The 14,911-nt window shown below is 38.7% G+C and overlaps 1 protein-coding gene across 1 annotated transcript in view; it reads left to right on the top strand.

Moving 5' to 3' along the window:
- Positions 1-14,911, top strand: part of DNAH6 (dynein axonemal heavy chain 6) — a 206,105-nt gene that overhangs the window by 185,002 nt on the left and 6,192 nt on the right. Inside the window, exons 68-73 of the mRNA XM_018557925.1 lie at positions 2,140-2,259; positions 4,963-5,084; positions 9,413-9,542; positions 12,138-12,265; positions 13,658-13,843; positions 13,957-14,029. Coding sequence (XP_018413427.1) covers positions 2,140-2,259; positions 4,963-5,084; positions 9,413-9,542; positions 12,138-12,265; positions 13,658-13,843; positions 13,957-14,029 — 759 coding nt within the window. The remainder of the gene's footprint in view (positions 1-2,139; positions 2,260-4,962; positions 5,085-9,412; positions 9,543-12,137; positions 12,266-13,657; positions 13,844-13,956; positions 14,030-14,911) is intronic.

Below are 14,911 nucleotides of genomic sequence, written 5' to 3'. Positions count from 1 at the left end.
AGGCCATTTTTCAGTATTCAGCGCTGCGGTTCTTTGACTGACATTTATTCTGCAACGCTGTACTGAAATTCATTTTATACCATTTTTTGGGGACAGATAGAGCTTTCTTTTGGTGGTATTTATTCACCACTGGGAGGTTTATTTTTACTATATTAAGGAAAAATTACTGAATTTTTACATTATGTTATAAAACATGTATTATTACCCATTTTTTTGGTAAAATATAAAAGATGGGGTCACGTCGGGTAAATAGACACCAAACATGTCAAGCTTTAAAATTGTACGCACCGAAATCGCGATAAACTACCATACCCAAAATTGACCATAGGCGACGCTTCAAAAGCTTTTACCGCTCATCAGTTTATTGTTATCAGTGATTGATGGCCCTAGAATTATTGCTCTCACTGCGACGTTCGCGGCGATATGCAACATGTGCGGCATAATGGGTGCAATCGTTGTTTTCGCATGTATGCACACCCGACACATGTTTGCATGCATGTATGTATGGGTGGGGACTTTTTAAAAAAAAATTGTTTTTTTAATTCTTTTTCATGACTTTTTGGTTTTTTTTGCAACTTTAATTTTTTTTCCTATTTTTTTTCACTTAACTTTATTGTTATTACATAGGGGGCTAAGAAACCCCCCTATGTGATAGCAAAGAGATGTGACAGGTCCTCTTTATGGAGACATCAGGGGTCTCCAAGACTCCTAATGTCACCTAGGGACACCCAAAGAAGCTGATGAAGCAGAGATCTGCTTCATCAGCTTCCCTCCAGCTTCTGAAACTGGAGAGTGACACAAGAATGCGGAAGTGATATAATTTGCATCACTTCCACATTCTGACAGCGGAGAGGGGACCGGAGGGAGATCGTGTACCGATCTCCCTCTGATCCCCTGTCAGAGAGCCACCATGCTGGGCCTGGGCCCGCACCAGGGCACAGCGGAGCCCGGGACCAGCGGGAGGGGGGCCTCGGAGGGGGGGGCGCGTTCTGATCGGCACCCCATACAAGCGGTCCCCGGGCTCTATAGGAGTGTGAGTGGGCAGGGCTAACAGGAGTCTTTTGATGCCCTGTTACATCCAGGAAGCTCCTGGCCGACCGTTTTTTTAGAACGGCCAGCCAGAAGGAGGTTAATCTAGCTGGACATCTGAAGATATCATTAACATACATGTGCTAGGGGCCTCTATACATGGTTGAGGTGTATGAAGAAGTTTATCTAGGGAAGCCTCAACATACCTCAACATACAGCACATTCATGTGTACTGGTGTCCAGGCTTTTCTCATTTCAGACCAATGGCTATGATTTTCCTGCCTAATAGAACATAACAACCTGGTGGTTGATTTACTAATGGCTAATAGGCTGTACACTTTGCAGGGTCATTTTCCTTTAGCTTAGTGAATGTGTTGAAAATTCACTTTGTAATACTTAATGAATGCCCAATACCCAATCTTGTGCTAGGAAATGTTAAAAAAACTTTGCTTGTATTTTTGCTTGCACATGACTGGATGTTGGAAGTAGCAGAGCTTCACCTCATCCATAAAGCTAAGGGAAAATGTCCTTGCAGAGTGAAAATTTTCTTGCAGTGAACAGCCTCTATGCCTTTAGTAAATCAGCCCCATAGTGTCAGTGGCATACAAAGTAGCAAAGACTGCAAACAACTATATATGTAACTATATATCTAAAGTCTCACAAAAATTAAAGGTAATCAGATGACATACAGTATGATTAAAGTGGCTGCAAAAGCAATAAATAATAATAAGTAACACTAGTAATTAATACACATTCAGGTGGATCACAATTTTAAGTCCCATGTAGATTTACTAGTTTTTCCAAGTAACATTGCTGTTTTTTGGACTATTTACTTAAGAATATGAAGAAATAGATATTTTATTTTTAATTCAGTTCAAGTAAGGCAGTTTTGGGAAGACAGCTGAGATATGTTATCTTTGCCACCTGCAGAGCTGTTGTCTTTTTGTACGAAAGATGCTAATTATTCTTGGTGCCTATGTGCCTCTCTCTGCCACTACTCTGCACCGCATATGACCTTTGGGCATAAGTGTGACATGAATCTGTTGAGCTGTAAGACGTTACTGTAAAAAACATATGGCAGTGAAACTGAAGCATGATACTATTTTCCAGGGGAGATAACATATGGAGGACGAGTAACTGATGCATGGGACCAAAGATGTTTAAGAACAATCTTAAGGAGATTCTTTTCTCCCGAGACCCTTGAAGATAAATACTGTTATTCTGGTTCAGGTAAAACATCTATCTATCTATCTATCTATCTATCTATCTATCTATCTATCTATCTATCTATCTATCATCTGTCTATCTATAGATCTATTTGGCCAAACTTGTCTTAACCTAATGTAGCATTAATTTAATTACAGAAGAATGACAGCCCTTTGTACCATAACTTTTTAAGTATGCAATTCCATCTTAAAGCTCTTGACCACTAAAGGAAACCTGTAAAAAAAATGGAAAATACCACACCGGTATAAAAGCTTATTGACTGGCTTGCTCTGGTTTTAATACATGTGGAACTCCAGCCAATACTTTTTTTTTTAGTTTTTTTGGATTGGGGAAAGGTTAGAAGTAAGATTGTTATTGCTGTATGTCTCACTATTGGGTAGATCAAGCCACTAGACCAGGGCTGGGCAGACTCTAGGCCTCCAGCTGTGGTGAAACTACAAATCCCATAGTGCATCTGCTTCTGGGCTGTGGCTGTTAGAGTCTTACAATGCCTCATGGGATTTGTAGTTGCACCACACCTGGGAGGCCGGAGTTCGCCTACCCCTGCTCTAGACCATTCACTCACTTAGGGTTCTTTCACATGTGCGTTGAGAATTTAATGAAGGAGCAACACTTATTAACATGCCTATAGTGTTAACAAGGCATTGGACGGGCATTTTCAAGGCATTAAGGAGGCAAAAACGCTTGTGAAATGTGTGTTAAAGGAGAAGTAATGTAATAAAGAGAAGTGACCAGCTTTGAGGTGTGCTTAGGCTGTGGTTAAATTTGCAGGCGGATTGTTGGTTTTCTATGCTGTGCATTGCTGCATTAATATAGATTCATATAATATAGATAACAGCTGGCACTACAGGTGGCACAGGTCAGGCTGTCACAGGTTTCCAAGTACCTGGCTAGAAGCTGTCCTCTTGCTGGCAAAATGCTGGCTGTGTACAGACAGGAAGTGGCATCTGCACCTTCTATGTCCACTCCCTCTATGATTCCCCAGAGGTTTCTGGGATTGCAAAACCTCCTATGCCTCTCCTAAAACACCTGTGCAATGCTTCCTAAATGCCCGAAAAATGTTATAGGAGCACTGACCGAGCATTTAAGGGGCGTTTCAATATACTTCAATGGAGGCATTTGTCCAGCGGCAGTCCCTCCAGATCGCGACATGCACTCTATTTTTTAACACACAGCAACACAACGCTGATGCCGATGTGTGAACTGCACTGGGCGGTTGCTATTGCATTATCCCACATGAGTGTTAATAGTTGGCAGAGAGGCTTTAAAAATGTTTCTCCAATGCCTGATTTTAACACACGTGTGAAAGACAGAAAATTAGAGGGAGTCTAGAATTTTACACAGTTGTCACCAGAAAAAGAGATACTTTTCTATAGCTATTTCTATTCTGGTGACAACTGGCAAAGGGAGCATTTTGAGAAGAATGCAACTCAACCCTTCTTTGGGACAAGCAGACAAGAAATCTCCTTAATGACAGCAATAACAATCTAACAGAGATTTTAACCTTTCCTACTCTATCCAAAACGTAAAAAAAGTTTTGGCTGATTTCTTAATTTAGTTTTTATGTCATTTAGGATAGAAATGTACCTGAATACATTCTTATTCTCAATACAAACTAGTAGTTCTATCACTGGAGCCATTTTTTAAACTTTATTTTATTGTTTATCCGATTAATCGAACTTAATAATCGGCTAACTAATCGATTTTGAAAATAATCGCTAGCTGCAGCTCTAGTCTAATTTCCATTGTTCCTGTCAGTATTTGGGCAGAAGAGCAAAATCTTTTGCTATGTTATATGTTGCCCTAGGTCACAGGATCATTATATTGCGCAATATCGTGTTTCCCCGGAGGCAGCTGTGGCCGGTCTTCACATGTAAAATTCTATTATGTGCAGCTACCCCGAAAGTAAGACCTAGCGCTATCTTCAGGGATTTTTGTAATACAAGACCTACCACCGAACTAGGTCTTATTTGCGGGGGAGGTCTTATATTACAGAAATCCCTGAAAATAGCACTAGGTCTTACTTTCGGGGTAGGTCTTACTTTCGGGGAAACACGGTAGGTATATTTAATAATGAGGAGGTCCTGGTTCATGTTCTGAGTGAGAAAGCTGGCAAAGGAAGACTTGATAACACTTTTTTTCTTAAATGACTATATAAAACCAAGTTTTCTTTTTCACAAATGGTAATAACACGCGTTACATAGTACAATAAATTATTTAACACCTGAAGAGTTACAAACTTCAAGCGACTTGAATAGTGCACATAAGTAAATGCCTTCTTCCGCACAATGAAATAACTAGTTCCCGAAAATGCATTATTCATACTGGTCAAGTAAATGCATTAAATTTGTAGATTTACAGCAGAGTAGTACAGGATGACATTTGATAATGCAAAGTAGTCCTTGATTGAGGTCCAGAATAATAACAATATTTTAATTCTTCGCCCCATGAATTATGGATTAAATAAAAATGTTGAGAGTTTAACAACAGCTACATGCTTTTAGTTCAAAAATATTTCAGTGATAATCGTGTGATGGACAGTATTATTCTTAATTGTCTCTGTCTAGAAATCTCCCTTTTCTCGGGCTGTGTTCATTTCAATAAGCAAGGGTGCTTTAATACAAACTCATTTTCTTTACATGTTTTTTCCTATTTAGAATGAAACGAGCAAAAAACTAATGAGCTGTATTTTTAAACACACTTTAGGTATATATTTCAGCCCAGATGCTGACAGTCTGCAGTTGTATAAGGAGTACATAGAAAATCTGCCCTTGACCGATGATCCAGAAATATTTGGAATGCATGAAAATGCCAATTTAGCTTTCCAGGTTTGTGTGCTTATGGGTATTTGGTCTAATTTAATTGTGTGAAGCATGGATTGCACTAAAGCTGAAAGGAAAATGATGATTTAATCATAATAGTCTGTTAAGCAAAGATAATAGGCAGTAGTTGCCTTTGTATGTCAATCTTCCAATAATAAGACTTCTTTTTAAACCATCAAATGGCAAGCTGTACATAGGCTTTTCGCAGCAATCCCAGCCATGGCAATGAATAACATTTAAACAAAGGCCTGTGTAGAATTTGGGTTCCTTTAATAAAGAACTAGGTATATTCTTTTTTGAAAGGGCACATTTTCTCAAGATAGCATGTAGGATATAATAGACTTCAATTACCATTAACATATTGAATACGTTTTCCAATAATAAATCCAGAGCAAACAGATATACATTGCCCAACAAAGCATTTATTTTTTATTTTTGCCCAAGCACTTTCAGTAATCATGATCTAAACAGTTGGTTCCAAATCTCACAGCTCAGCTTACCTGAACTTCCTGTTTTGTACAAGATCACTAGGAACACACCAGTGCTCAGGAGTCCATCTGCTAGCTTGAAGAAGGGAGCCAGGAGCAGGGGTCGGGATTGCTTTGCTGTGTCTGTGTGTTTGTGGAGGCACAGCTTACTAGTACACACAAGGAGGCACTGCAAGGGAAAGGAGCCACCCTCAAACAGGATATCAGGGCCAGTGCTCAGGGGACCAGCTGATTCTGCAGAAAGATAAAACCTTTACACATCAAGGAGCAGCAGCTATTGCAATTGATTTACTCAGCATTTCAAAAAGCTGTCATTTTTAAATATCACTTTAAATTATATCTAAAGCCAAAACCTTTTTCATTTTTGATAAAGTAGTGAAGAGTTTAAAGCACTATGACTTTTTTTTGTGATCGGTGTCACATTAGGGAAATGTCCTGTAAATGTAACAGGGAGTGTCAGAATATCTGTCCAATGTGAATGAAAAACACTCTTCCACGAATGTGACGGGAACTAGGAGCAAGTGTCCCAGCTGGAATATTTCCTGCCTATTTCTGTTCTGGTGGCAACTCAAAATATTGAATTTACCCTCACTTTCATTTCTGGTGACATTGGTGATCAGGACAATTAGAGAGGATGGATCTCTCTAAAGAGGACACACAGTAATAAACACCTAACAGTGGTTCTAACCTCTCACCACTAAATGTTAAAAAAAAAAAAAAGAAATTGCCTTTAGTTATACTTGGCTGCACATGTAATTTTAACTGATCTTTAAAGTTTATCAGTTAATCCTATATTTATAAAGGTTACATTAGAAAAAAACCTTCACAGTCAATTAACATAGACACTACCTGGGTGAAAGTAGTTCTCTCAATACATCTGTGAAGGTCCCTTTCAGATATTCTCTCAATACAATATGCTGGTTTTAGGTGCTGAGAACTGAGCACTAATGTTTGGCTATTCTCACAAATGCTCTGTCCCCTAACCTTAATCTGACCCTTAAGCTTCCGCTAACACTTAACCCCGCCCTCAACTAAAATCTTAACGTTACTTTAAAATGAACCCTTTACAGTTATTTCCTACCTTTCCCAGACTTAAAATGAACCCTTAACAAAAAGCATCAACCCTAAAACTAAGCTCCCTAAATCCTAACCCTAATTTTAACCCTTACTCTAGTGCAGTCTCATCAGGTGCATCCTGCAGTGGGAACACAAACTTATAGCAGAAGCAGTAACAAGCTCTGTACTTTTTCTTTATTTACAAAATAATATTTTGACAATATTTCACATTTGCAAACTTGTACAAGTGATCTGAGTGACTGTACAGCTGCCCAGATCACTTTACGTTGTAGCACCGGCCCTGCCTGACATCATTGATTGCTAGGAAGCTAGCAGTCCTGGCAACCAATGACTAAAGGGGAGGGAGGGCCTACACTGGGTTATGGCTCGGTCCTTCATTTAGTGATGGCTGCTGTAGACTAAAACTGCTCCTTCTGAGACTGCTAATTGCCTGGCATGCTAATTCAGTGGTTAAGTTATTGTTAGGTCAAAAACAATTATATAAACTGTGACTTTTAGACCCAAAGTAATAGTCTTAGTCTGTGCATATATAACCTATGAAAACAACAAAAGAAAGAAAAAAACTCAATTTTGGACAAATAATAAAATTAATAATAAAAACACCCGTCACCCATTTAACTATACCACTATCGAGATGATAAACTAACCCTGACATTGGTTAACAAATAACTTGACTTTGTTGTATTTCCCTATTCCTGATATGACATTAAAAGAGAATTAGGAGCCAACATTTTCTGGCCATAGTTCTCTTTAGGGTCACCGGAGGACATATACTAATGTCCTCCGGTGACCCAAAACTCAGTATATAGCGGGCTATGCCCACTATATGCTGAGAACGCAGAGCCACGCTGAAGCCAGGATGGATCCCGACAATTCTGTTGAGATCCACTCCAGTGGCTGATTTACAGGTGGCTCTGCCTCTCTAAAGGCAGAGCCACCTGTGCCCGCCCCCTCCTCTGTCCGTTCCTCCAGTCAACACTGAGGAAAATAGAGAGGAGGGGGGCAATCCCTGCTGTCAGTAACCGTTCTCGTGGAGAGGATCGGGAAGTCAGTGATCAGCGGTATGTGTTCGCTGACTTCCCGATCAATAGAACCAACCTGTGACCGCTATAGTGTCACAGGCTGGCTTGAATTATGAGGATGAGTGTTTTTCATCCTCCTCATACTTCTTCTTTAAGTCTACATCTATTGTAGTCTTCCACTGCTTAGGATAAACAGAAGACCTGATGGAATACGAATCTTGAATCGCTGCTTTCCTCAAAGCTGTTCTTCCCAGATGGAGAAAATGCAATTTATAATTCTTAGATCAAAAATCAATGCTTGGGTACATATTTCTTTTTTTGTTGTGTTTTATAAAATATACTCAATCCATTAGAGTTCTGCTATATAAAAATCAATGAAGCACAATGATCAACTGTCATTATGCCCAGCAAAATTCCAGTGCAGCAGACATGTACAGATTTAAACTCTGAATTTATATACACAAGTATAAATTTCAGTCAGCTGATCGGACATCAGTATACTACTCTCAATACGTGAGATACTGATAGATATGATCGAGAATTAATCAAAAGTAGAATTATGCGAGTGGCAACAGCCAGGCAATTTGTTAAAATGATCACAGATAATTAATCTGTTCTGTGGGATATTTGCTGGACATTCATATATCAACCAACTGTATATAAGGATAACAATTATCACTTGAATCCACTATACCTTCCCACAGTATCTCACAATTACGTTCTAGAGCACGTATGGCCATTAATGGATGTCATTTATCTCTTAATGCAGAGTGTATATACAGAGTCAATCATAGCAATTTCTACTCATCTGATCATTGATCTCTGCAGTAGTTCAGACTCATATGTATACAAAAGGCAAACAAGACAGGTGTTCAACAAATAACACAGTCACTGTATTATAATTATTGCTACCATACCAGCTGCTGACATAATACAACTTTCATGCTGCAGTCAACATACATGATTTCTCTCTGTTTTGGAATCCAAAAACCCATTGGCTACTGTACATAAATGTCTCCTGACTGTAATTGAATAAAGTTGTATCTGGACTATTTTAAATGGCGTGGCACTTCAATTCCAACATCTACTACATTATAAAAAGCTGTGCTACCAGAATTAAGACTCAAGTTTGTCAAACCTCTCAAATAGGCCTAGTCAATGTCAGGGATTATCTCTCCTCATTAAATGGTAAATCACCACATGAGTGAAATTTTTTTTTTGTTCAACACCTGCTGACTTTGTTCATGTATGGATTGTAACTACTGCAGAGATCATTGACCAGTTGCAGATGAGTACAGATTGCTGTGACACAGTCACTGCATTATAAAATGCTGTGCAAGCAGAATTGAATCCTGGGTTTGTCAACCTTCCAGATAGTCCTCCTGAATGTCAAGTCATGACTCACCAGTTATTTGTTCAACTCCTGCCTTTTTTGGCCTTTGTACATGTATAGATCTGAACTACAGCAGAGATCATTGACCAGTATAGAACAAATTGCTATGATTGGCTGCAATAGTAGCAATAGTAGATACATGCCATCCATTAGGGGCCATAGGTGCTCTAAAACTTTTATGACATACACTGTGGAAAGTTCTAGCTAATTCAAGTGGTCATTGTCCCACTGGATTGCTCGCAGTAAGAGAGTTGTTTCACCAAAATATCTTATTATTATGGCCCACCCTTTGGAGTACTTTTTTTTGTTTAAAGCAATATCATTTAAAATAACTAACTATACATTTTTATGCAGCGCAAAGAGACAAGTACCTTAATTAAAACTATACTGGAGGTACAGCCAAGGTCTACAGCAAGGGGGACAGGAAAGAGCAATGATGAAATTGTGAGTGAACTGGCTGCCTCCATCCTCTCGAAACTACCAGGTAAAATTTCTTCTACAAGCAGCCAATAAACACATAACATACTGTGTGTGTGTGCATATAAACCTATCTATCTATCTATCTATCTATCTATCTATCTATCTATCTATCTATCTATCTATCTATCTATCTATCTATCAAACACTGCAGGCCTGGTGGTCATCTATCTGACAGATTCCCTTCAAAAACTTGTAATAAATACAGAAAGAAGTCTTAAACAAATCTGGTTAAGATTGAATTAAGCTGTGTTTTTAAGTGTTCCAAATGTTACAGCCCACAAAATGATGTGCATTAAAATCATATAATGTAACACATATGGACTCCCACAAGTGTTACATTGCATTTGCCATGGAAACTACTTTAGACACCAGATATCCAGTCAAGTCAATAACTTTTTCTCAGAGTGGGAAAGAGTATCTTCTGAGGCCTGTGTAACCCAAACATGTCCACAAATGGGCCATTGTTATAAGCAACCTTCTTACAGCCTCGCTATATATATCAGTTCCTAGCTTATCCACTTGTATACTGAATGGCTGAGATGTCTTCTAATATAAAAGCGGATATGGTTTGTAATAAGGCATTACTGATGCATGTATGTGGTTTCTATATTTCTGATTCTATTGTGCACCTCGCAACAAGGATATTCTGTGTGGGTGCTAAATCTCTAAATTTGTCAGAATTGAACAGACCATACGATTTTTCCAACAGCTGAAAACAAGGAGTTCTCCAAACTGCCTGTATGTGACCAACATTAGGCATGTCATCATTTATGTGACAGGATCATCAAATGTACTACGCTATACTACTACTATATATCAGAATGATAAGAGTTGTTCCTTGTGAACAGTGGTTTAAGTGAAGTCCTTCTTGTTATTACAGAAAGAGGTCAATGGAAGTATTTTCTATAAATCCCCTTTAAGATTGTTCACATCAACATTTATCTACTAAGAGTGCTTGAAAAATATAAAGTTATCAGCCATTTTAAGGAAAACAATATATATAGTCCATGGCGTAAAGCCATTTAAGATAAAAACATTCCTTTATTAAAATACTCAGGACAGCTACCTCTCTGTACCCTCTATGTGAAGCCGGGTCAAAGGATGCCGAGACACGGAGAGGTAGCCATCCTGCAGACTCATCGTGAGTGCTGATGCTCATTTACATCTTTTAAAGTGCGAGTAGTATTTGAATAAAGGAACGTTTTAAAAAAAATCTTCAATAGTTTTACGCTATGGGCTGTTTATACGCTTTCATTAAAATTAAAGTGATGACATGCTGATGCATACTTCTGGGTAAAAGATTGCCTTGAGATTGGAGTAGTTGGAGATCCTCAATGCAAAGTTAGACCTATTTGTAGGTCTAACATTAAGGTGTGATGCCCACTAAAAGCGGTGAACACTGGGGTGGAAGCTGGAAGTGCGCACATACTTTTTATAAGAACCATAACTGTGGATAAATAAGAGTGTGGTGCACTTAGGACATTCTAAGCACCTGTGGATTAGCTATTTGCACATTGTTTTAATCGATTGGAGCACAGGAATATACTGTTGGACACTATGGGGTTGATTTACTAACCTTATAAACACACCACGAACATGTATACACCTCTGTAGTGTGTTCCCTCCCAGCCTGATCTATGGGTGGAATCTAAACACCTTTGTAGTGTGTACACACCCAGCAGGTGTGTTGTGCAAAGCCTTGCATGAATTGCAAGATGATGTTGTGTAAATTAGCTCTATGTTGTGTTGCTTGCGTTGATGAATGCAGAAATGTAAATGCATGAGCTAACCATTTTTGTCTAAACTGTGAAGCAGCATTATATATGCATCATGCTCATTTGCATGATGTTTCCATATATGACATTAGTGGAAATATGCTTTTAGAGACTTTTTGGTTGATAAATACGTTTTGCTGTGTGAAAATCACACGCACCTGGTGCGTGCGTGTGTTTAGGTTAGTAAATCACCCCCAACATGCGGACATTGTCTAGTATCATATCACCAGTGGCAATAATATGGTGTTAATGTCATATTTGAAGGTTGTTAGTCCTGTTGTTTTATAACACATATTGGTACATTACATAGTATTTATTGATTTATATGTTTATTGACACTTTTGCTTATTCATTTGAAGCGCAGCACATCAATTATCAATTTGTATTACTAAGAACCCATAATCTGAGGATTACAGGGAATCCGATATAAAAAAAATGGTAGTCAGTACAGCCAGATATGTATGTTTATGTGTTTTAAGGTTGCAGTTCTGAAACTAGGAAATTATAACAATTTGCCAAACCTAGGCAGAGATTGCACATTTGCAAAAAATAAGCCCTTGATTGTGCTAATGACAATAATAGAAATTTTGAAAATGTCACAGTAAAGGCCAGCCTCCTTGTAAGATGTTTTAGACAGCACACGGCTCACTGCTTTGGACATTTAGTAGTAATGATGTTTTGACAGTATATTATTTTTCTGTGTAAATGTATCATCATTTTCCGACAATCTTCATCTAGTGTGCAGCACTCAGCTATATTTTTTTTACATTTACTGAACAATGCCATTTGTAGGATTAAGATATAAACTTTAATTTGTGTTGCAGAAAAATTGGACATGGAAGCTGCATCAGAAACACTCTTTACTAAGGACTCCAAAGGACGTGTTAGTTCATTGACAACCGTACTTGGGCAAGAAGTAGATCGATTCAATAATCTTCTCAAAGTACTCAGAGTAAGTTTGCTTGCAGTTCAGAAAAAATTTTTTTTTTTCAGGTGTTAACGTCTACTTGAAGTTTTATGTTTTAGTGTATAATTAAGTAAAGTGTGCAAGAAAACAGTGTTCTGTACAGGTCTCACTTTTATTGTTTGTTTAATTCAGCTCCAGTGGCACCACAAAACTCTCAGCCCAGGCAGCATGCTGCAGAGAAGGACTGTGTGCTCTGTGCTGAAGCAGTGGTCTCTCTGCAGTGGTTCAACATGCCTCTCTCTCAGTGAGAGCTGTGCAATCATCAGAACACATGTGATATGATGGTTGCAGAGCTGTTAGTCTGTCTTAGCAAGGAGATATGATGGCCCGGTACAGAGAGAACACTACCCTCACTGAGTGTACAGTCCTTCTCTGCAGCATGCTGCCTGGGCTTAGAGCTTTGTGCTATCACTGGAGCTGAATTAGACAGAACACTAGAGTAAGTAAGTCCCTGGACACTTTACTTAAATATACATTGAAAAAAATAAACTTTAGGTTTTAAGTGATCATGTCCAATGTAATTGTAATCATAAAATAATCACAGTTTTTGCCTGAAGAATATTTGACAACCTCTGTATTCAGCTTGGGGAGGAGGAAATGAAGAGTGGAGTAGATAGCAATACATACTATACATATTACATTTATCAGTAAATCGGATTCAAAATGTTTTTCATTCAGGATAGCAAATAAGACTTTCCAATTGCTCAACATACTGTTCTGTGTTCTAGTCTTCGTTTTACAATATTATTGCCACCATTTCCTTAAAGTGGCAGGAAAACATTTTTAAAGAATTTTACATCTTAAAGAATCTTAAAGAAGTCCCAGAAAATACGGATATCTTACCAATAATCTTCTCAAGATATGTTAAGAATTGTTGTTAGGGAGTTAACTTCTAAATCACAACTTTTGATTTTGGTGAACTGACCCTAATGTTAAATGTTCTCTCAAGTTCTGTCTTCCTTTCCTGTAAAATCAGATGTGTCAAGGACATAATTACTGTACAGCCATAGCATTCTATGTCCCTACCAGCTGCTTAGGACATGGTAACATCTATTTTCATAAAGCAGTTTGCATTTGGAAACTACTTTGGGATGACATTATTGTATTACTAGTATAAGCAGCTATATAAGATTGCTGAAAAAGCATATTGTATCCTGCATTGCTAGTTATGATTTTATAATGACAGTAGTGCGCCTAATTTTAAGATGGAGACTGGGGCCACCGGGGACTTATACATTTTCTATAAGACTTTGTTGTCAATATATACACCAATGGATATTGCATTTCGTTGTTGCATACTTTAACATTAGCAAAACTCATGTTCTGCTAAGCATAATGCAGGTATTCCACGTATAATTTGTTTCATTTCTCCCACAGAATTCTCTAGAGACCCTCAATAAAGCTATTGCTGGCTTTGTGGTCATGTCTGAGGAAATGGAGGGAATATACAAGAGCTTCCTGAACAATCATGTTCCCACATTGTGGGCTGATGCTGCATATCCCTCACTAAAACCCCTGGGATCTTGGGTCAAAGACCTTCTACTGAGGACCGCATTTATAGATGTAAGTAGGCTTAAAATATTCACTGATACAAAATCAAATGGTATATTTACACGTGGAAAATAGTCTCTTTGAAAGTACAAAACATAATAACCTACATTATGTTGTTTTTCTAGTCATGGATTCGCATGGGTCAGCCTAAGTCTTTCTGGATTTCAGGTTTCTTTTTCCCTCAGGGTTTTCTTACAGGTAAGGTAATGTGACTCAACTACCCTGTTTCCCCGAAAATAAGACCTACCCCAAAAATAAGACCTAGTACTATTTTTGGGAATTGCTAAAATATAAAACCTACCCCGAAAATAAGACCTAGTTGTGTCCATTCCCAGGGCCAGTGGTGGCATAAGGGGGGACTTGAAGAGCCGCGGGAGAGGCAGGAGAGGATCAGCGGTGCCAACGAAGCCAGCGCTAGAGGAAGCAAAGTGGCAGCGTAGGGAGCAGAGCCGCATAGGCCGATGCCTTCTCTATAGCGCCGGCTCCTGTCACAGGCGAAGTGATACCAAATGCACTCCGCCTGTGAGGAATCCATAGTGAAAGTGCGCTTCGCTCATTCTGGCCAGCGATTGGTTAGCAAATTGCTCTTGGAAAGGTACGGCACCCCTGATTGCCCTGATCCCTATATTTTGTACATGAATAAGTGCGGATTGTTGTACATAAAAAAAATAAAAATAACACCTACCCCGAAAATAAGACCTAGTGTGTTTTTTTGAGCCCAAAAAAATATAAGACAGTGTCTTATTTTCGGGGAAACACGGTATTATTCACTAATTCAGATGGCATTTGGTGTTTTGATTTAGATGTTAGTGGCAATGTTCACATAGGATTACACATGAAAGGACCCCTACCTTGCCCAGCCCGCTTTTAATCAACAACCATCACATTTAAGGGTTGGTCCTCTTAATACTTACATGTGTAAATGTCCTGAGTGGGAGCTTACTATTGGCTGAGGACTCTCTCCCTGCCCCCATGTGACAGCACTGGGCAATCACCAAGCCCAAGCACAGTCACATGGCAGGAAGGAGAGAGTTATCTACTCCCTCATACCTGGAAGTACAGGGTATTTGTTTTGCTTCC

Source organism: Nanorana parkeri, unplaced genomic scaffold (assembly GCF_000935625.1).
Source record: "Nanorana parkeri isolate BGI_ZX_2015 unplaced genomic scaffold, ASM93562v1 scaffold310, whole genome shotgun sequence".
In the NCBI taxonomy this organism is placed as follows: domain Eukaryota; kingdom Metazoa; phylum Chordata; class Amphibia; order Anura; family Dicroglossidae; genus Nanorana; species Nanorana parkeri.
This window is presented reverse-complemented; position numbering and strand designations above follow the sequence as displayed.